The following is a 19,583-nucleotide window of genomic DNA, read 5'->3' on the forward strand; positions in this document are numbered from 1 at the left end:
TTACTAAAAAGTAGTAATATTTCATATAGGTTTACATTTCACTTACTTTAACCAAGCGTATAAAATGAATAATTTCAATTGATGAAAAAAAAATTAGAGCCATTATGTACCTTATTTTCATGTTCCGTAACAATCTTGTGAAGGTACTATGCTGAGCATAAACTTTTAGAAAGTTTTATGGTGATTACAACAATAGCACAGTTTTTATTTTGTAACCAGGTTGATAAGCGTAGATAATTGGTTAAGAGGTTGCTAATTGTAACGTTTTCGTGCTTTGAATGAGACTCCATTGTATATTTGCACTTTTAACTCATCATTAAATGCAAGTAATTCTCCGAATTTTTCAGAGACATGTGTGTATTGTACAACAGGCATTTAAATGAAACATGTAAATGACAAATGTGGTCATTAGAAGTCCATTTATTATGTTTTCAAAGAGTGTCCTGTCAATGAAATCCAGTGGGATACATAGAATATTCGTGGAAATCCACACAAGAGGTTTGACAATGCGATGCCCACTGATCTCTTTCATGACACGTGTTTTTTTTCTTGTAGTTTTTTTTCACTTAGTGTTGCAACTATTTTAAGTAGGTAGGTATGCATACTTTAGACTTGGATATATGTATATCCATGTATGGTATGTACCTAACAATTATCTATATCGCGTACTTATACAATTTTTGCATAAGAAGTACGCAAGACAATTAAATACAAGGTGTTGATTTGCATTTGTGCCATACTTCAGGAGGAGGACATAAAATACGTAAATAATCTATTGGAATTACAATAGACGGGAAATAGCTAATATGCACTGCTATTTTTGTCAATGTCGTAGTATTTCAGAAGTAATCCAATTTTATGAATGAAATTTATGAATAATCGTTGCGTATATGCTTTGTGTTTGCGTTTGTGTGAGGACGCAGCACGGTTTTAAGGCTAGTAACACACGTGCCAAGTTTAAATACGGCTAGATGACATTGACGGAATTCCGAAAAAAAAAAAAATTACGTACCAATTTTTTTGTTGATTTGGGTCGAGAATCATTAGCATAATTACATCCTTGAATATGGCACGCATGCAAATCAACAGCTTGTATAGAATATCTTCTGTTCCTTTGAAGACGCCCAGCGGTCTGTATTGCGTGTCGACATACATATACCTGTTATATATGGCTTTATGTAGAGATATAGACCCCCTGTGTCTCGGAATTTATCTCATATTACGTCACGGTTGGGTTACGGGTAGTCAGAAGCCGGAAAGTCTGCCACCGAGTCTTACCAAGGAGCATCGTGTTGCCCGAGTAACTGGGTTGAGGTCAGACAGGCAGTCGCTACATGAAAATTGCTGATACCCCGCTGCATCTGGTTTGACTGGAAGCCGACCGCTTCATACTTAGTTCGGCAGAAGCTCGACAGGTGATGTTAATATAATTGTATTCGTCTCGTGACCCAAGGGCTGGCTTTTATTTCGCACAGAGGTTGAGCATTGCCATCCAACGTGGCAATGCTGCCAGCCTTCTGGGTACATTACCCAGTGACAGCGATGAGGAGCAATTTTTTGATGCAATGTATTAGTTTTAAGTTGTATATATAAGTTTATTTTTAATTTATAAAATTAATGTAAATATTTTGTAAATATTATAATATAATAAAAATTGTATTCGTCGTTTACCTAATTAGGTACGTCACGGTTGGGTAGCAAGGATAAATGATTGAAAATGACGCAGTTCTATTGATTTAAATGGCAAAGTTTTATCCATTGGTAAAAAAGCAATCCAATCCAATATCAAAATCCCTCAAGCCAACGACATTTTTTTATATATTGAAGTCACCTTGAATGTCAGCTAAATATAGGTATATGTTTATTGTAAGTATCTATATTTTACTAACTTTCAAATCTTGCTCTTATTTATAGCTATAGCCACAGAGAAAAGTATTTTATGCTTTAGAGACTGAGAATAATTTATAATTACAAAATTATGATAAAGTGGGAAGCACAGTTTAGTTACAGGCAGGTTATGAGCTTCCGAATCTAATAAGCATGAATTATAGTAGAAAACAAGTCTAGGTAATAAGATAATAAGTCTTGCAAGAGGTATTACGTAGGTAATACCTATTAAATTAAGGCGGCCAACCGTCCCGCATTCTGCGGGACCGTCCCGCAATGCTTGACGAAATCCCGTTTTGAAATTATTAGTAAAATAGTCCCGCAAAACGTTGTATGCGTCCCGCATGTCCCGCATCCCTATTTTTCTACCACGCTTCTACACAACACCCACCTGCGCGCACGCTCAACAGTGCAGTAACACAGATTACCTATAATATAATCTCGTTCTCTTTATTTCTACTGAACTCGTGAGGCCTAATGATTTTGAAAATAAGACATTAGTGCACGCTGTGACACGATATTGATAGGTTAAATTATAGCTTTTTGCTTACGGTTTTTATTTTATCAGTTCCGTCCGATCATTTTTCAATGCCCCCCCCCCCCTTTTTTCACGAAAGGTTAAGTCCCGCATTCAGTTTTCGGAAAGTTGGCCGCCTTATATTAAATACTATTTCATTAAAAGATGATCAGCCTACCTGGTAGGTAAGTGGCACGTATCAATACTTATCTAGGTACCTACCACCTTGTACATTAGCATTCGATTTCGACAAAATATTTGAAACCAAAAAGTTGGGTACCTGTGTACTACAATGGGACCGCAAAGTACCTATAGGATAAACTGAGCAATTTTTATTTACGTATTAGTGGGTATTCTGCAGCCTCCTGAAGTATATTTACGTTCTATCTAAACAATAATAGAATTCTACGAAGCATTAGTAATAAAATCGCATTGTTATCAAATCCAGGGATTACTGACTACTGCCTATCAGGTGATATGGGTGATCATATAATTTGAATGTCAAGTCTTTCATGAGCTCTATGAGTACGCTCGTGGTCTATTGATATTCCAAGCTAAAAACCTATAAAGTGCCGCCATCAAATAACCGATAATAGCGAGTTTATCGTGAGAAATATATAATCTCTCACAGTGTATGTTATACAGTCCTTTCCCACAAGTGGCGTTGTAAAAATACGACGAGGTAATAGAAATTATCGTACTGGCCCACACAGTTTCAGAATGTCACAAAATAAAAACTACAGAAGAAGTACCTAGATTCTTATTTTATTTCACGACAACCATAGTTACTGTAAGTAGCAAGGCTAACAAAAGAACAGGCCAAAATTCGTCATGATATTTTCCAAATGTTACCGAAGCTTATGCAGCTTCCCTTCGGTCATTTACACAAGGAAGGACTGAAGAGGTCACGATATCGAAGGAGGGCGAACTCACATAAATGCAACAAGGCCTTCCCATTCCTCTAATGTGCGGCCCATGTTGCCCGGTGGGGGGCCTATAGCTAATCATTTCGGTCACTTAACGGCTACTAGTCTTGGCAGAGTGATTACCCAAGTACGTAATCAATCGACTGTTTATTTGCTTTTGAAGTACTTGTTTGTCTTGTTTGAACATACAAAAATATATAACTTCCAACCAAGCCTATACAGGTCGAATGTTATAAAAAAGAACACTTATTTTAATTTTAGAAATATACCTAAGTAAAGAGATCAAAGTGTAGATACATATCGTATCTGCCTGCTTGATAAAGCTATATAGTCTACACTAAAATTACCTACCTAAAGCTGTAGCTGTATAGAGATGATGAGAAGAGATCATTTATAGAATGCATTACTTATACATATATTTATAGATAGCACACAGGCGGAAGGTTATGTTGGCTGAAACGTAACATTACATTAATTTACAATGGGAGTATTTATGGTGAGTATTTAAGGGGGTTAGTTCGTAGGAAGAGTATATGGGGAAGTACATAAGGCACTGCATAAGGAGAGTTTATAAGGCATATAAATAATTAAAGTAAATAAAAGAGTTAATCAGGGGGTATATAAGGGGAGAACGTAAGGCGGTGTAAAACACAAGGGAGTATATAAAAGTAATACACAGCATGTAGAGAAGGCCAATGCAAATAGGTGATGTCAGACTTGTAAAACCCGGGTCTTGGTTTTGAAACTGTTCGATTGCTTCTATTGTATGAACATAGAAAAAAGAGAAAACGTAACGGACTAAAAAAATATAGGCAATCTTTACTGGATAAGTAAAATGTTGGGCAGTTAACCAACAATTGATGAAATGTTCTTAAGACGTTAAGACGGTTTTTGTTTATTGGTTCGATTTTATTAATTTTTCTTACAAAATTTTGATTATCTATACCCGTTCATTCAATTTTGGTAATCTGTCATCGGTCTGCGATCGATCTTTCGTTCATTCAATAATTTCAACAGCGTTCACGGCGTCGCTATAATTTTTGAATGTTTTGTGCAGAAAACAAAATAATATCAATTTAAGCGCGAGAACATTGTAAAATGTACGTCTTTTTTTACAAATTCCTGCCGTGGATAACAATTGTGCATATTTTGTAAACGATGTTTGGTTTCAGGGCGCGAACTAAATCGCCGTCAGCGGCTTCTGATAAAGACAAAAAGAAACCACGGGAAAATAAAAAGAAGAAAGGTGATTCAGGATCTAGCAGCAGTGAGAGTAGTGGCAGGTATGTTACTCCACACTATCATTTGCCTTGTAAATATTTATGTGGTATACAATTAGTTTTATTTGTTAGGTTATGTGGGTCGTCTGTGATTTTAATTAGTCACTCATTAATTTTTCACTGGCTTTATTTTTACTGCATTTTATATAATGCTTCTTTTTTCCAAAAAAATATTGGTTTCTGCATTTGAGTTAAAAAAATACCATTACTTTTTGTTTAGTTATTGGTGCAATGTTGATGATTATTACAAAAATCGTTGTTTTGCAGTTCCTCTGAAAGCAGCTCGTCCCGATCGTCATCCCGGTCGTCATCTAGCAGTTCTGGCAGCTCCTCGCGTTCCTCCTCATCTTCCAGTTCATCGAGCAGCAGCAGCAGCAACAATGACCGCTCCAGACCAAAGAAGAAGTAAGTATAAATAAGATCAACATAAGGGTAGTTTAAAACTAAAGCTTACTTAGAGATCATCCGATAAAGAATTCTACAAAGTATCTATTCTAATCAATGTGAAAGTTTGTGAGAATGTATGTATGTTTGTTATTCTTTCATCCAAAAATGGCTGGACCAATTTAGTTGAAATTTGGTACTTAGATGGGTGATACCCTGGATTACCACAGTGCACTTTTTATCAACACACCACCCAAGCGGAAGCTAGTACATAGATAATGTGCCATTTTGTAAACATAAATTACAAGAATTGCTGTCACCTGTTTCAGGACATCGCCTAACAAGAGTCCAGTGAAGGATCGTCGTGAACCTGACAGAGACAAAGTAAGGGACAGATCACCACTTGGTGATAAGAAAAAAATTGCTGCCCCTTCAGCTAATGATAAAGGCAAGAGCAAGGAGAAACATGATAGGTAAGCATTTTTCTCAGAAATTAAAAGAATTTATTGTTGTATGACAACAACTAGAAAGAATCCTTATAAGGTCTATGTCTGTCAATATTCAAGTTGCATAAGTTTTGACATAGAACTTAAACTGGATTTCTAATGTTTCTAAATTTTTTCTTTAGATCACCTGGCCGCAAGAAGCGTGAGCGCTCGCCACCACCACGCCCCACAAGAATTCACATTGGGCGTTTGACTTTAAATGTGACAAGGGAACACATTCAGGAAATTTTCTCAACATATGGTGCTGTGAAGACAGTCGAATTTCCCATGGACAGACTGCACCCTCATAATGGACGAGGATATGCTTATGTTGAATTCAGTAATGCAGATGAAGCAGAGAATGCTATGAAGCATATGGATGGAGGTAAATAAAACACCAGATTGTCAAGCAGTTAAAGTAAATTAAGCCCTCGTAGGACCTTTTTGAAAACTACCTTATCTTTATTACAGGTCAGATTGATGGTCAAGAAATTACTGCGGCGCCAGTGCTGATACCGTCGCGACCTCGCCGGCCATCTCCGCGTCCGCCACCGCCTAGACACGCGCCGCCACGACGTCACTCTCCGCCTCGGTTTGTTTTGACTTATGAAAAGCATATTGATAAGATTTGCCCATTTCTTAAATTCCACTTGAGATTAGAATACAAATGCAGAACAAAGTCATAGAATATTGTGTGGTTGTATTGCAGGTACCGGCGCCGCAGCCCGCTGCCCCGGCGGCGCTCCCCGCCGCGGCGCCGCCGCTCGCGCTCGCGCTCCCCGCGCGCGGCTCCTCGGCGCCGACGCTCCAGGTCCTCCTCCTCCTCCTCCCGATAACTCCTCTACACACACATACATACCACGTACACACCCTAGTCGCTATGCATGCAATACACCAACACACAATACTTTGACCCGTCTTGTTTTTGGGAGGCAAAATTTCTCCAAATATTGGTATACAGCTGTTCCAGAAATGCCACCTGAGGTAAGTATGAAACCACTTGCCATTTTAATGGTCGATTCCAGTATGAATTTAGTGTAGATATGTAATATGCGACTTAATATGCAGGTAAGTATTTGTGTTGTATCATAGCACTGTTTGAAGTAGGATTGTTTGAATAATTTTTTAACAAGATTTTTCTTGTCATAAAAGCTTGCAAAATGGAAACAACTGAGTGAGTGACCAATGCAGATGAACTGTATCCAAATATGACTTGCAGCAGTGTGAAGTGTAATTTTATGATTGTATTTGTAATATCCAAGGAAAACTGACTTTATTTGCTAATAAACTGTATTAGTAATGAGATCTAATTTTTTATTCCCAGATCCAAAGATCCTGTTCCCAATACCAAATAGAAAACATGCTCAACGTCCCAAAATGTGTGGCTTTAGCATCTAATTGTTACGAATAATAATACTGTAAGAATCTCGCGCGTTTTATTTGTAGCTCTTGCAATCTATTCTAATACTAATAACTATAAAAAGGAAAGATTAATTGTTTAAATCCAGTGGACTCCAGAATACCTAGTAACATTTTAGTAATCTGTGCTGGAATGACTGAAGCACAGCAATTCTTTCACTTTCAGGAAGCTACACATTCTGTGTTGATTATTTTGTGTTAGTTATGTTTTATCCAGGTTCAGAAAGAACCGCGTGGAACAGCTATTTTAATAAATAAAAACAAAGGTTTCAGAAATATATCACATTACGCTTTTATTTCCAATAATCTTACAGTAAGTTTGATAATCTGAGACTAGAACTTTTCCTTTGTACAAATTATTTTCTTCTAACAGGAGTAACTCACGAACAGACCTAAATCAGAAAAACAATCAGTTAAGGAATATTGCTGAATTCTAAATATAATTATAAAATATTATAGATTTTTCGTTTTCTTTTCATACACAGCTGAACAGACGTAAGATTTTGATCAGAAATAGATTAGAAAAGATTTGAGATTACTTTTTAGCCAAATGGTAGTTTTAGGAATTGGTGCTGTAAACGGAGTTCTACTAACGGATATTGTATCTTCATGTTTTTCGGCCCCCTCACTGGATTCCATGCAGAAACAGGTGCTTTGTTAGCAATCATCAAACTGGCAACTGCAGTGTACAAACCATATTCTTGGCACATTTTTTCCTGTAAATGAATAGAAAATCAGAACAAGCAGTAAACTTATTTACTTACTGTTTCCTGCAGTTTCAACCAGGGCCTATGGACTTCTACCCTTACCCAAACAAAATGAGCCTTGGATGTTATACTGTTCTATTCTATTTTTGTTTCTGGCAATATTTGTAATTCATGCATTTTTTCAAGCTGTCCTTCCATCTCTTTTTTGTTCTACCTTTCCATCCAATATCAATATAGATAAAAAATCATTTACCCTCCACTCAGCCAGCATAAAATCTGCGTCACTGATCGCCGAAGCAGCTTTGTCAACATGGTCAATATTTGAGAAATGAGGTAGGTAATTTTCTTCTAAGAAGTTTACAAATGAAATAGGTTGACTTATAAACTGCTCAATTACTTCTTCAGGAGAATGTGAAAACTTCTTGCAGCCATCGGATTCTATTACTGAAACATCAAAGTTTTATCTAACCAGCACAACATTGAATATCACTTCCACATTTATAGAAGTATCTCATGAGGATTTTGACTTACTGTGCTTATTGAATTCATTTACCTTTAGGATTCAATACTCTGCCAACACCATGTAAAATGCTCACTGTCTGATCCTTCCCTAGTGACATAAATTTACTAGAAGACTGCTTTTTCTTTCGAGTGGTCTTGCTTTTAGATTCTTTTCCTTGTACTATACTTGTGTCCATATTCTGTTTACATCCTCCTGAAATAGAAATGTAACTGATTAAATAGGTATTCAAATTGCAGCAGCAGGCCTACATTTAACGCAGTTTACTGTTATAAAATGGTTTGATGATGAAGTACAAGTCAAACTATGTATGTAGCATTTTGAATGTAAAATGCAGTAGAATTTGAATTTAGGGTCAACATTTTTTTACGGACGGAGTAGCGGGCGGAAGCTAGTGAATAATATAGATATAAACTTACCTTTCAAGCATGCAAAATGCAAATTGAGTACTGCTGATCTCACATCTCCTGCTGATGAGTTAACCACACATTCAATAATATCAGCTGTGGGACTATTATACACAGCTGTGTGGTTTTTATTTATGATATTAGCCACTCTTTTTAGTGCTGCCTTCAAATTTGTTGGTGCTACACTGTTGAACCTTCAAATAAAGCAATTTTATTAAACAACCATACATCAGTGTTGTGATGTAGCTATAAGGTCCGTTCAGATAGACCGGATCGGAGAGCATCGGCGCGCATTTTTCTTTTCACACAGACCGGAGCCGATCGGCTGCGCGAGCATTAAAGAGCATGCAAACGTCAAGAAAAAATACACGAACGGAGCCGGTCGGCTCCTCTTATTATTTCACACCGAACGCATCCGAGCATTCTCAATGACAAAAGCAGTGCGCATGCAAAAATAAACCTTACTTCAAATACTAAGTACTCAATTTTCAATGTGTTAAGAATTTGCTCTGCTCTCCGAGCCGGTCTGTCTGAATGGACCCAAAAGGGAAGAAGTGTAAACAAAACCTTATTTCGGCCTATGCTAGTGTTTTTTGAATTGAAATGAACAAGCGTGTACCTAGAACTATTAATTGAATTAAGTAAGAAGAAGATGATGATCAAGATGATATAAGTTGGTCCATATCTCTTGCTAGAACTATGAGCTAACTAGAATCAGCTAGAGCCTAGTTTCTAGTCTAAAAATCATATTTGATAATAAAACTAACTATTAAAATAATAACTTGGTCACTGCCTGCAGCACAAACATGTTTATACTCACGAGATATGATGCATATTGAATTGTTCTTTCAAACTTGGTGTGAATATATTAGCTGCAGAATTTTTGCTGTCTGTGTGAGACTCTGAACATATAAATACTATTGGTGACTTGGCTCGTAGTTTATATTGCCTGTAATTAGAGTAAATAACATAAATATACATACTGTTAGTGACATATTACCACATCAAAATAATTCTACAGATACACTTACTGTAAAACTTCTGTAAATTCTGAAGGCGTTCTTAAAAAAGTATTTGGAAAATCTTCTACTAAGACAAGTTTTCTACTATTATCATCAAGCAGTGACGTAAAATTGGCGGCATTTAATATGAAGTCCAGGAATTTCAGTGACTGTCTCTGCTTAAATTCATATTCTCCTGAAAAAACATTTTACATTTCTTAATGAATTAAGAACATGTTTCTATTACAATCTCCAACAAGATTTCGCTTAAAAATTACTACCATTTTCAGAGGGAATGTCTATATCCACAGGAGTTATCCATTCTGTGATTCTAACATTGTACTTGACTGTGAGCACTCGTAATGTTGCAGTTTTGCCGCAGCCCACTGGCCCTGTCATAAGCAACATGTCACTGTTGTTGTTGTTGCTAACCGTCTTAACCCATTCCTCTACTTCTTGCACCTTCTTATTGTGGACAGCTAAGTCTTCTACACTGACCGGTTCAAAATTTTTCATCCAATGTTTATGATCCTTTATTATAACTTTGTTCTGCTGAGTGTTTTTATTGACCTTTAAAGTAAATAGTAATTAAATTAAAGTAACTCCTATTTGGAGTAATGCAAATTAAACGTATTTTGACAGGCATACCTCATCGTCCAGTGGCTCATTTTCAGGAACTTTTTGTACTTGTGTTGAATATTTAGGCCTTTTAGATTTCTCATCGTCGTCAAAATCAAACATTGGTTTGAACCATGTTTTCTTCTGGATAAAAGTGAATGTTTAGTACTTAACACACAAAAATAAACAGTTCAATACATTCAAGACGGTAAAATTATACTCACCTTCTTTAAATTACTAATCATGTTGATATAATACTATGTATTTTATCGCATCAAACTTTATGCAGACGCACTTCACCCTCAGGTAATAATTCAGTTTATTTATGTCAGCAGAATTTATTTACAGTGTTAAAAAAAGTTTAAAAGTTGAATTGAAATTGGACTACAACCGACCACCAGCCATCGATATATATGGACTACGTACTAGATAGAACGTTCCGAACAAAAAGCTTACCACACTGAACTGCACTGCAGACTATGCAGTGCCCAAAATGGCAAATCAGAGCGATTTTGACACCTGCGTCAGATGGATGTCTATGAAACTACAATTATAAAATAGAAAATACATATCAAGGTATAAACTTACACATATAAACTATTCGAGAGTCAAGTTAGTAAAATTACACGCTGTTCATGCTATTACAACGCTTGTATATCATACTTTTCATTTACAATTCAATTTTACAAATATGCATTAATTTGTTCCCGCCCGCCATCTTGAATTATGGATTAAGAAAATCATGCAGAAACAGATGTGCCATAAAACTAGCAGTAGGTAAAATATCAATGAAAACAGACTTCACTTTGTCATGGTATGTTCTTACTTTCAAGAAAAAATAATTAAATTCGCGAAAATTTGTGATAGCCCTCTTAAGAAAAAAAACATCGTAATTAATATTAAAAACCCTAAAAATAAGTTCCTGGTTTTAATATATTACATGATTTTGCATTCAATTAGATATAAATAAACTTTTTGATATATTACATGATTTTGAATTCACTTAGATATAAACTTTTTGAGTAATGAAAAATGTAGGCAAAATACGAGCGACACTTCTGCAATTAACATCAATGAGGATGACTACATGTCACAATACGTCAACGAAATGTCAACAGACGACATAGCGGGTAAATTATTTGTATGGATGTTCTTGTCTATCGCTAGAATATATGTCAATGCCACCAGCTGATATGCAAACTGTCAAATTATTTTAGATCACGTACGGATAAGCCAACTGTCATATGTATAGTACGTTCAAACTGTTCTTCACTCGAGCGTAGTTACGTGGTGTGTTGGTTGATCTAGTTGTAGGTTTGATATATTATTGATTCATGATTAGGAGCATAATCTGCCCAGTCTTTTCCCAATCGGCGTCTACAAAAAAAAAAGATCCTGCCATAAAAAAAAACTATTATGGCAATCCCTGTTGAATTACATTATCTTGTAACTGGCAACTTATTATGTCTATGCTAGCAACTCTGGGTGCACTTTGACATTAACCTCTTTGTGTACGAAGCTCGTTTTGCACTTAGTATAGGTAATGAATTATTTTTAGTATTTTTAAAATACTATATATCTCTTAAGTATCGAACTAGAATAACGTAAACATATTTTTTTTCCAATAATATGAGTCACTAAGTATGATCATTACTAATCACAGAATAGTTTTTTTGTATGTTTTGTGACAAATTGATCATATATGACAGTGTCTTTGTGAATGCACTTTAAAATTACGTAAAATTGGCACCTTCTTTTATAGATTTTTCTATCTTTTAGTTCTAAGTGTAATTGCGTATAATAGTCTCATAATATCCCACAGGCTTGGTTGTTGATTAATGTGGTAATATTGTGAGTATCCTCAATCTGTTCATTTACATAAATGAATTATGTTAATACTGATAGTGTGGTTTTTTGTTTACGTATTTTTCAGGTAAGATGCAGGCTATCAAAGCTTTGGGAGCTACTGCTCCTTCAACGCTTTTGTCTGTTGTCAAGAAAGGAGGTTTTGCGCCTATCGTTGACCAGATAAGGCAAACACATTTGCCTGTACCCAACCCAAATGAAACTCGACCATACTCGCCTTTTCAAGATGCTAGTAACATGGCTGAGATGGCAGTGACTAGGTTGGACGACTTGTTGAATTGGGGAAGAAAGAACTCAATGTGGCCCATGACTTTCGGATTGGCTTGTTGTGCCGTCGAGATGATGCACATTGCTGCTCCTCGTTACGACATGGACAGGTACGACGAAAACAATAATATTGGATATAGCCACCAAAACAATACCAGTAATTTTAACTTAAATGTAAATTTTGGTGAACAGTATTACATACAATACAATGTTTACCCATTTCTAGTGCCAAAAATAAAGGCATGTCTAGTTTTAGACGAATGTCATGTTAGGTATATGTAAACAAAATATATTTGTGTTCAAGGTATGGTGTGGTTTTCCGTGCTTCTCCTCGACAGGCTGATGTGATGATTGTGGCTGGAACATTGACAAACAAAATGGCACCGGCTCTAAGGAAAGTGTATGATCAAATGCCTGACCCCCGATGGGTCATTTCTATGGGAAGTTGTGCAAATGGCGGTGGTTACTACCATTATTCTTACTCAGTTGTAAGGTATGCTGTCAATTTCGTTTTATAAACCACTAGCCATTTTCCTGCGGTTTCACCTGCGTCCCGTGGGAGCTACTGCCCGCACTGGGATAAAATATAGCCTATGTTACTCGCAGATAATATAGCTTTCTAATGGTGAACGAATATTTAAAATTGGTCCAGTAGTTTTTGAGTTTATCCATTACAACCAAACAAAGTTTTCCTCTTTATAATATTAGTATAGATTAATCACAGTTCCTACATACAAGATGCATTTCAGTTTGCTTATGGATAGTTGGTTTTTGGTATTAGGCCTCAAAATAAACAACAGACATTACAATCTGGAAAGGTGCACCTAGATAAGCTTTGTTGTTGTGCAACTCAGTGACAGGGAACATTGCAAGAAATACCAGCCAGATTATTTAATATGTACCAGTAATATTTGCTAAACAATTTCAAAATTAGTGTAGTTTGCACCACCCAAATCGTGGCTCAGCAGGCTAGATTGTTCTGCCTTCAGTGTCTGTAAAATATTTTTGTATAGCCAGGCAAGTTTAGATCAACATGCATCAGGCCAGTGGTAACTCTTTAACAATTTCGCAGCACCATATGACAAGACCACCTTACAGTCATGCTGCTGCTGCTATTTCAGTTGTGTAACTGTTTAATATTGAACATTAATTACATTGTTTCACCTTTTGAATAAAACAATAATTTACCTTATGGAGGTGGTCTTACTGGCTTAAGTAGCATTGCTTCACTTTTCTATTACACAGATTTTTTATCTCATTCCTTATGTGTAGATGCTGTAATGTAGTCAATCAATAGTATGATAGACACAAATGCTGTAATTTAAATATTTTCTTCACAGGGGTTGTGACCGTATTGTACCTGTTGACATCTATGTCCCTGGATGTCCACCAACAGCTGAAGCTTTGCTATATGGAGTTCTTCAATTACAGAAGAAAGTAAAACGTATGAAATCTCTTCAAGTATGGTACAGGAAGTAAATGAACAAACAATAATTGTAGATGATTTTATAATTATGTAAATTAAACCCTCTGTTGCAGTAATAAATGCTATTATAGTTCAAGCATACCCTTGTTTAATTTATATTAACAGTATGATTTAAGACCCTTCCATAAGTACTCTTGGGGCTTTTTATACGCTACTTAAGATTAACATTGCCATCAATTATCAGTATAGATAGACCATTCAGTAAAGGTGTGAATTTTACTCGTAGATAAAACTTATTTATTTAAAAAGAAATGCACTTATTCAAAAGAAAGAGCCCCAAAAACGCCTACCCTTCAGCAAGAACCTTGTTGGGATGAAAGAATAAAAAGAGTTGAAAGTAGACAGACTGTAAACTGTTTTTGTGTGTTCTTTTTAGTAACGACAAAGAATATACCTATCCTAAAACTTATGCTGGGGTCACTACTCTGTAAAAGCTTTATGTATTAAAAAACCTATGTGAATCTAAAAACGGTCGCATTTTCTTTTAACCATGCCTGCGGGCCCAGCATGGCGATTCTATCTCTATTCTACCAAGCAAAGAGTAGCTCGTGTGGTGCCGTAAGTGAAAGTTAAAAATTCGGATAATCATAAAAACGGAACCCCACAGGTTTCGGAGAACTTGAAATAAGTACTTTTTGTAATATAGGTATATAAAAAGCGATTTTAAACCGTACACCAGTTCTTGTCAGCTCAGAATATTATTTCAGCCATCGCCTTTAGAAAGCATTGGTTCCATTGTCATTAGTTCTGGATCTCAAGAAAATGATAGTTGTATTTCTTTGACCAACATTTAGAGCTGATTTCATGATCTAGTGATGGAGGCAACATTAAATCGAAAGAATTATTTCTATATCTTTAAAGACAAAACAGTTAGTTAAATTCCACTGCTTAGCCATTAATGACACATTAATGCAGTGGATTGGATCTGACTTTTGTTGGCAGCTTTTTACGTAGGTATACCAATTTTCAGTTATAGTGGACTAGCGGTTTTTACAGCACGGGCATTGACGCACGCGTAGCGCACAACAGTTAACAAATTTCAACTTCCTAACGCTACTAGCGCTTTTTTTCGCCGCGTGAAATATCGCGTTTTGAAAAACCGAGCGTACAAGTTAAAAAAGCTCTATGGCAATGGTAAAGCATGAGACAAATGTTTCCATCGATAAATTTTAATGTCTGTCACACAGTAATAGAAAAGCTCAAGTAATCCTTGTTTGTTAGATTGGGTTCAGGTAGGATAGGAAGGACATAGAAAATCTGTTTGGTATAAAAATCAAAAGTTTTAATGGTATTTTCTGAATCGCACCAAGCTTTCATTTACTTTTTAGTATACAGAATGATTTTGAATAAACTATAATAATTCTGAGTCATTCTTGAGATTTTAAGAACACAAACTGTCAGATGTATCTGTAATGATAAATCCTAAATTCAATTTTGTCTGACTCAATGCCCGTTTAAAATTGATTCAATGGCACATAAGAGTATAATAGTACATGTCATGATGATAAAGTTACTAAGGATTTCATAATTACATCGCTTGTTGACAAATACAATTTTAATGAAAACAACATGATTTATGATAAATACAAATCCAACCATTATTGTATTACTGTTACATCTAGATACCTGAGAATAGACACTACTTTGAAGTCAGACAAAATGTATTTCACAATACAATAATATCACATATTTTAAATGCATTTAAATGAAATAACTGCTATACCTGAAATTGTGTTCACTAAGGGGGAGTATAAATAAACAAAACTCCACTGGTACAATTGAAAAACCATTGAGATTTTTAACGGAAGTGTAAATTAAACTCCCGATGCAATAATAATTTATGGGATTTTCTTTTGTATGACGTTAAATAAACCAATTCTATATTTTAACACTAATTTACATACTAATATTTACATTTTATTTATAAGTATATATAAATATGTATAATTATATCGATAGCGATTCCGATAATCCTATCCTTCACAATAATCAGCAATTTTCATGTATAATTAACTAATAATGGTCACAATAACAACTCGATAGATATTTTCATGTAAATAAACAAGCAGTAGTGTACAGGCCGGCGGCGACGAGCGCCCAGTGTTCTCGTCCAATATTGCACATGTCGAGCTGCAGCTCGCACCACCCTCCGGTCCCCAGCTCGCCTCGTCTGCGAACTAGCTCCCTTACTCTACCTCACTGTCTCTAACGAAACGACACCGGCAAGACGGGACGCCGACCGAACTGACAATCGTCGTTCTGTAAGCGACGTTACAATAAATAATTCTCTAAACCGATAATGCGAAATGATATACATTAAATTAGTCGTACTCTCACTTGCGACGTCGTTTACGCTACTTTATGTACACACTCGGCGACACGGCGGTTTCGCCGCATCGCTATCATCGCGGCTCTTCCTTCTTGAGCAGGTCCAGCGGCGCGAGCGGTGCCAGTGGCGGCGCCAGTGGTGCCAGCGGGGCCAGCGGCGCGTGTGAGCCCAGCGGCGGCAGCGGAGCGTGTGGCGGCAGTCCGCGGTGCAGTAGCGGGCTCGACTTCAACTGCTGGTGGTGAGCGTACGCGCTCAACATCTTGGCGCGGTCCTCCTCGGCTCGGATGGCCGCCTCCACGAGCGGCGCGAATCGCATGTGTTGCAGAGGGTCGAATGTACGGTAAGGGTCCCAAGGTGGCGGCGGCGGGTAAGCCGGAAGCGAGGGAGGCGGGTGTCGCGGAGGCTCCTTGCGCTCTTCCTTGATGGCGTCGGGCGCGCCGTTGCGCAGCGGGGAGCGCGCGCGGGCCCGCTCGAGCTCGCGGTCGCGGTGCTCGCGCTGCTCGCGCGCCTTGCGCCGCTCGCGCTCCTCCCGCTCGCGCCGCTCCCGCTCGTCGCGCTCGCGGCGGGCACGCTCGCGCTCGTCGTGGTCGCGACGCGCCTCGGCGGAGAGCGGCGGCGCGGGCGGGCGCACGCCGCGCCAGGCGTCGTGCAGCGCGCCCAGCGGCGGCGCGTGGTGCACGCCGTGCAGCGAGGAGGACAGCGCCAGGTCGCGGCCGTACGCCGTGAGGCCGAAGGGCGGCGCGCCGGGGTAGGCGCCGGGCCCGTACCGCGCGAAGGGGGACACGCCTGAAACGCGCACAGCTCGGTGAGAAGCGGGCGCGGGCGCGGGCAGGCCGGGCTCGAAGCGCCGGAGCGTACCTAGGTGCGGGTGGTGCGGCAGATAGGGCGAGGGCGGCAGCTCGTAGGGCGAGCGGTAGGTGGGCGGGGGCGGCGCCGGCGCGGGGAACGCTCGCAGCTTGTCTTTGTCGGCGCTGCCCGGCATTGTGCCGCCGCCCGTCTTCTCTTTTTGTTGGTGATTGTAGATCTCCCAAGCGATCCTTACGTGCATCGCATTCCATTTGCCCGTTTTCTGTACGAAAAGATTATGTTGAATGATCAAAGTCATAATGTCAATAAAATTTTAATATTATGAGTATTAAAGTCATTACTCGGCCCGGCCAGCAGGTGAAGTAAGACGAATAGATAAAACAGAAGCATGCATAAAGTAATGTGCTAAGAAGGAAACCTACCGCGACAGCGGGACGTGGTGGTGGTTTAGAGGTGGAGTCGCTTGCGGCTGACACTACGGGCTGTTAACATTATGCGATGCAGGGTTAATGATTGGAGCAAATTAAAACATAAAAGTAAGCATAAGCAAATAGACAGAAATTATCAGTTAGATGAATTATTATGGTATGTGAAAAATATTAAATTAAAAGCTAAAGTTGAAGAGTTAGTTATAATTGTATGAAGTCTGCAATATGTACCAAATATTTTGTAGTAACATGACAACAAAACTTATCCAATAAGAAATTAAATTAAACATGCATTTAATTATTAAGAAACATTGTTTATTACATATTGGTGACTATTTATTTAACATTTGTGGGACTTTAAAATTTGTATTAATGTATTTTAATGTAATAAAAAACTGATAAATTACCTTAGGAGCGTATGTAGTAAGTGGCGCCGGTGGCACGTAGGGGCCGGTGGGATGCAGAAGACTTGAAGAGTACGGGTAACCGAGCCCGATTCCGCTGCGGTACAGCGATGACATTTTGCTTACATCCTTGAACTGAAAAGTATAATAGTTTTATTATTTTGATACTCGAAAACAGAACAAAGGAGAATGTGATTATATATAAGGTGCTGCAGTCCCCTCACTGCAGCACATTTCAAGGTACAAGATCACGTTAAAACTTAGTTCTCTTCAAGTCAGTGTGGGTAATTATTCGATTTAGGTATATACATCCATATGATCCTGGCCGATATCAGCCACAGCGACTTGGATCTGCGCTTAATTTTGAGACGATTTAGGAAAGATGGGCCACTATTGTCACCCAGGATGGACACCGCAGGCGGGGTAGGCCCCGGAAGAGATGGCGTGACGAACTGGACGCCTACTGTCGGGACTGGTGGACTCGATCGAGGGATCGAGCAGTGTGGAAGCGAGATGGGGAGGCCTTTGCTCAGCAGTGGGACATTATAGGCTAGTGATAATAAGGTAGAGTGTGTACGTACGAGCGGCGCGTGCGGCACGAGCAGCTGGTGCGGGTGGTGCGGGTGCGGCGGCTGCGCGTGCGGCGGGTGCTGGTGCACGTGCGTGTGCTGGTGCTGGTGCTGGTGGTGGTGCATCTCCGTGCGCACGCCCGACACCGCGCCCGCCGCCGCCAGGAACCGGTTGTCCAGCTCGCGCCGCAGCAGGTCCGCGCCCGGGCCTGAAAAGCACCCCTCTACGTGACCATCATCTTGTCAATAACAATCAATCATATTAAAACTTTTACTGTATCACAAAAACTTTTAAATGTCTGTTGAACACTTGTCAAAAAATGACAGATTATGACGTTAATATAAGGTTCGTTTTGCAGACACACTTTTTTTAGACAAGTGTTCAACAGATGTTTACGTTTTTGTAGATGAGCCTGTAAGCCATTACATTCTTTCATTAACATTTAAATTGATTTTATTAAACTTCGAGAAATAGTTTCAATAACAAAAATACTGAAGATTACAACTTACTGCTTTGAAATAGTGATTCAGCAGAGAACGGGTTGGGATTAGGCGGTGGAAGCGGCGCCCCGAACAACGGTGGAGCGGGCGCGAAGCCTGAAGGCCGCTCCGCCCCAGTCGGCCTGCTGGAAGATATACGATCATCGTTATTAGCTTTATTAGGACAATCAAAACTAGAACAATCAACTGCATAAGTAAGGCCATATTTATGAATTCATGACCCCCGCGCTCAGAGACAATGATTACTCAAGTCTCTCTTTAGTGACGGATTGTCAAAGAAATCCTTCACTAAGGAATGGTTTGAATAACCATTAAATGTCTCTGAGTGGGAGGGGGGGGGGGAAGCTTTAGATACGAGAACAAGTACACAACAGTGACGATAAAAACGCAGTGTACTCACGTGACCCCCCAGTGAGCCGGCGGCTTGGCGCTGGAGCTGATGCTGGGCACGGTGGGCACGGGCGCCAGCGAGTGCGTGAGGTGCGGCTGCGTGGGCGCGGCCGGCGTGGGCGTGGGGGCCGCCAGCGGCGCCGACAGCGCGGGGCCCAGCGCCGGCGCCAGCGGCACCAGCCCGCCGCCCAGCGGGGGCAGCGGCGCCGGCAGCGGCCCCGCCAACGACACCGGGAGAGGACCCTGAGGTTTATACAGTTCATGTCTTTCTGTCCGAACCTTGAAGTATAAATGAGACCAATATTCATAAACCGTGTCTTTGAGGAAGTACATGGAGAATGTAATTTAAGCGCTTTAATTGGCTGCAGGCGTCATGTGTTTACGA

At 39.1% G+C, this 19,583-nt stretch overlaps 4 protein-coding genes across 20 annotated transcripts in view; 2 read left to right on the top strand and 2 right to left on the bottom strand.

The window, feature by feature from the left end:
- The first annotated feature begins 4,279 nt into the window (after nt 1-4,279).
- LOC124637755 (RNA-binding protein with serine-rich domain 1-A-like) lies at nt 4,280-6,905 on the top strand. 3 transcript variants are annotated; one of them, XR_006985285.1, is made up of 8 exons: nt 4,280-4,430; nt 4,503-4,613; nt 4,878-5,015; nt 5,324-5,467; nt 5,623-5,864; nt 5,951-6,071; nt 6,189-6,463; nt 6,804-6,905. XR_006985285.1 is itself a non-coding variant. In XM_047174393.1 (7 exons), coding segments are annotated over exons 1-7 (885 nt in total). In that variant the 5' UTR covers nt 4,280-4,428; the 3' UTR covers nt 6,316-6,784. The 3 variants fall into 3 exon arrangements, 1 of the variants encoding a protein (XP_047030349.1); XR_006985284.1 differs by lacking the exon at nt 6,804-6,905 and adding an exon at nt 6,632-6,784; XM_047174393.1 differs by lacking the exon at nt 6,804-6,905 and having other exon boundaries at nt 6,189-6,784.
- Nucleotides 6,906-7,165: 260 nt separating this feature from the next.
- On the bottom strand, nt 7,166-10,573 carry LOC124637881 (cell cycle checkpoint protein RAD17). 3 transcript variants are annotated; one of them, XM_047174621.1, is made up of 10 exons: nt 10,376-10,573; nt 10,182-10,292; nt 9,815-10,103; nt 9,564-9,729; nt 9,353-9,481; nt 8,545-8,726; nt 8,159-8,320; nt 7,859-8,049; nt 7,493-7,614; nt 7,166-7,290 (listed from the first exon to the last, which is right to left on the bottom strand). In XM_047174621.1, the coding sequence occupies exons 1-10, from the start codon at nt 10,394-10,396 to the stop codon at nt 7,179-7,181; spliced, it is 1,485 nt and encodes a 494-aa protein (XP_047030577.1). In that variant the 5' UTR covers nt 10,397-10,573; the 3' UTR covers nt 7,166-7,178. The 3 variants fall into 3 exon arrangements, with proteins under 3 accessions (XP_047030577.1, XP_047030578.1, XP_047030576.1); XM_047174622.1 differs by having other exon boundaries at nt 7,859-8,043; nt 10,182-10,295; XM_047174620.1 differs by having other exon boundaries at nt 10,182-10,295; nt 10,376-10,572.
- A 1,270-nt stretch (nt 10,574-11,843) lies between these two features.
- LOC124637882 (NADH-quinone oxidoreductase subunit B 2-like) lies at nt 11,844-13,849 on the top strand. The gene is made up of 4 exons (XM_047174623.1): nt 11,844-12,002; nt 12,085-12,394; nt 12,589-12,777; nt 13,625-13,849. Exons 2-4 carry the CDS (start codon nt 12,090-12,092, stop codon nt 13,761-13,763), a joined length of 633 nt encoding a protein of 210 aa, XP_047030579.1. The 5' UTR covers nt 11,844-12,002; nt 12,085-12,089; the 3' UTR covers nt 13,764-13,849.
- Nucleotides 13,850-15,030: 1,181 nt separating this feature from the next.
- The window catches only part of LOC124637880 (fibrosin-1-like protein), a 50,257-nt gene continuing 45,704 nt past the window's right edge, over nt 15,031-19,583 (bottom strand). For 5 of the 13 annotated variants that reach the window (XM_047174617.1, XM_047174610.1, XM_047174605.1 and 2 more), the window contains 6 exons: nt 19,209-19,477; nt 18,818-18,933; nt 18,320-18,531; nt 17,742-17,873; nt 17,329-17,388; nt 15,031-17,168 (listed from right to left, as the gene is read on the bottom strand). In XM_047174617.1, the coding sequence (XP_047030573.1) occupies nt 16,173-17,168; nt 17,329-17,388; nt 17,742-17,873; nt 18,320-18,531; nt 18,818-18,933; nt 19,209-19,477 (1,785 nt within the window). In that variant the 3' untranslated portion in view covers nt 15,031-16,172. The remainder of the gene's footprint in view (nt 17,169-17,328; nt 17,389-17,741; nt 17,874-18,319; nt 18,532-18,817; nt 18,934-19,208; nt 19,478-19,583) is intronic. The other 8 variants (XM_047174612.1, XM_047174611.1, XM_047174614.1 and 5 more) reach the window with 7 other exon arrangements.

The sequence above is a fragment of the Helicoverpa zea genome, chromosome 16 (assembly GCF_022581195.2).
Source record: "Helicoverpa zea isolate HzStark_Cry1AcR chromosome 16, ilHelZeax1.1, whole genome shotgun sequence".
In the NCBI taxonomy this organism is placed as follows: domain Eukaryota; kingdom Metazoa; phylum Arthropoda; class Insecta; order Lepidoptera; family Noctuidae; genus Helicoverpa; species Helicoverpa zea.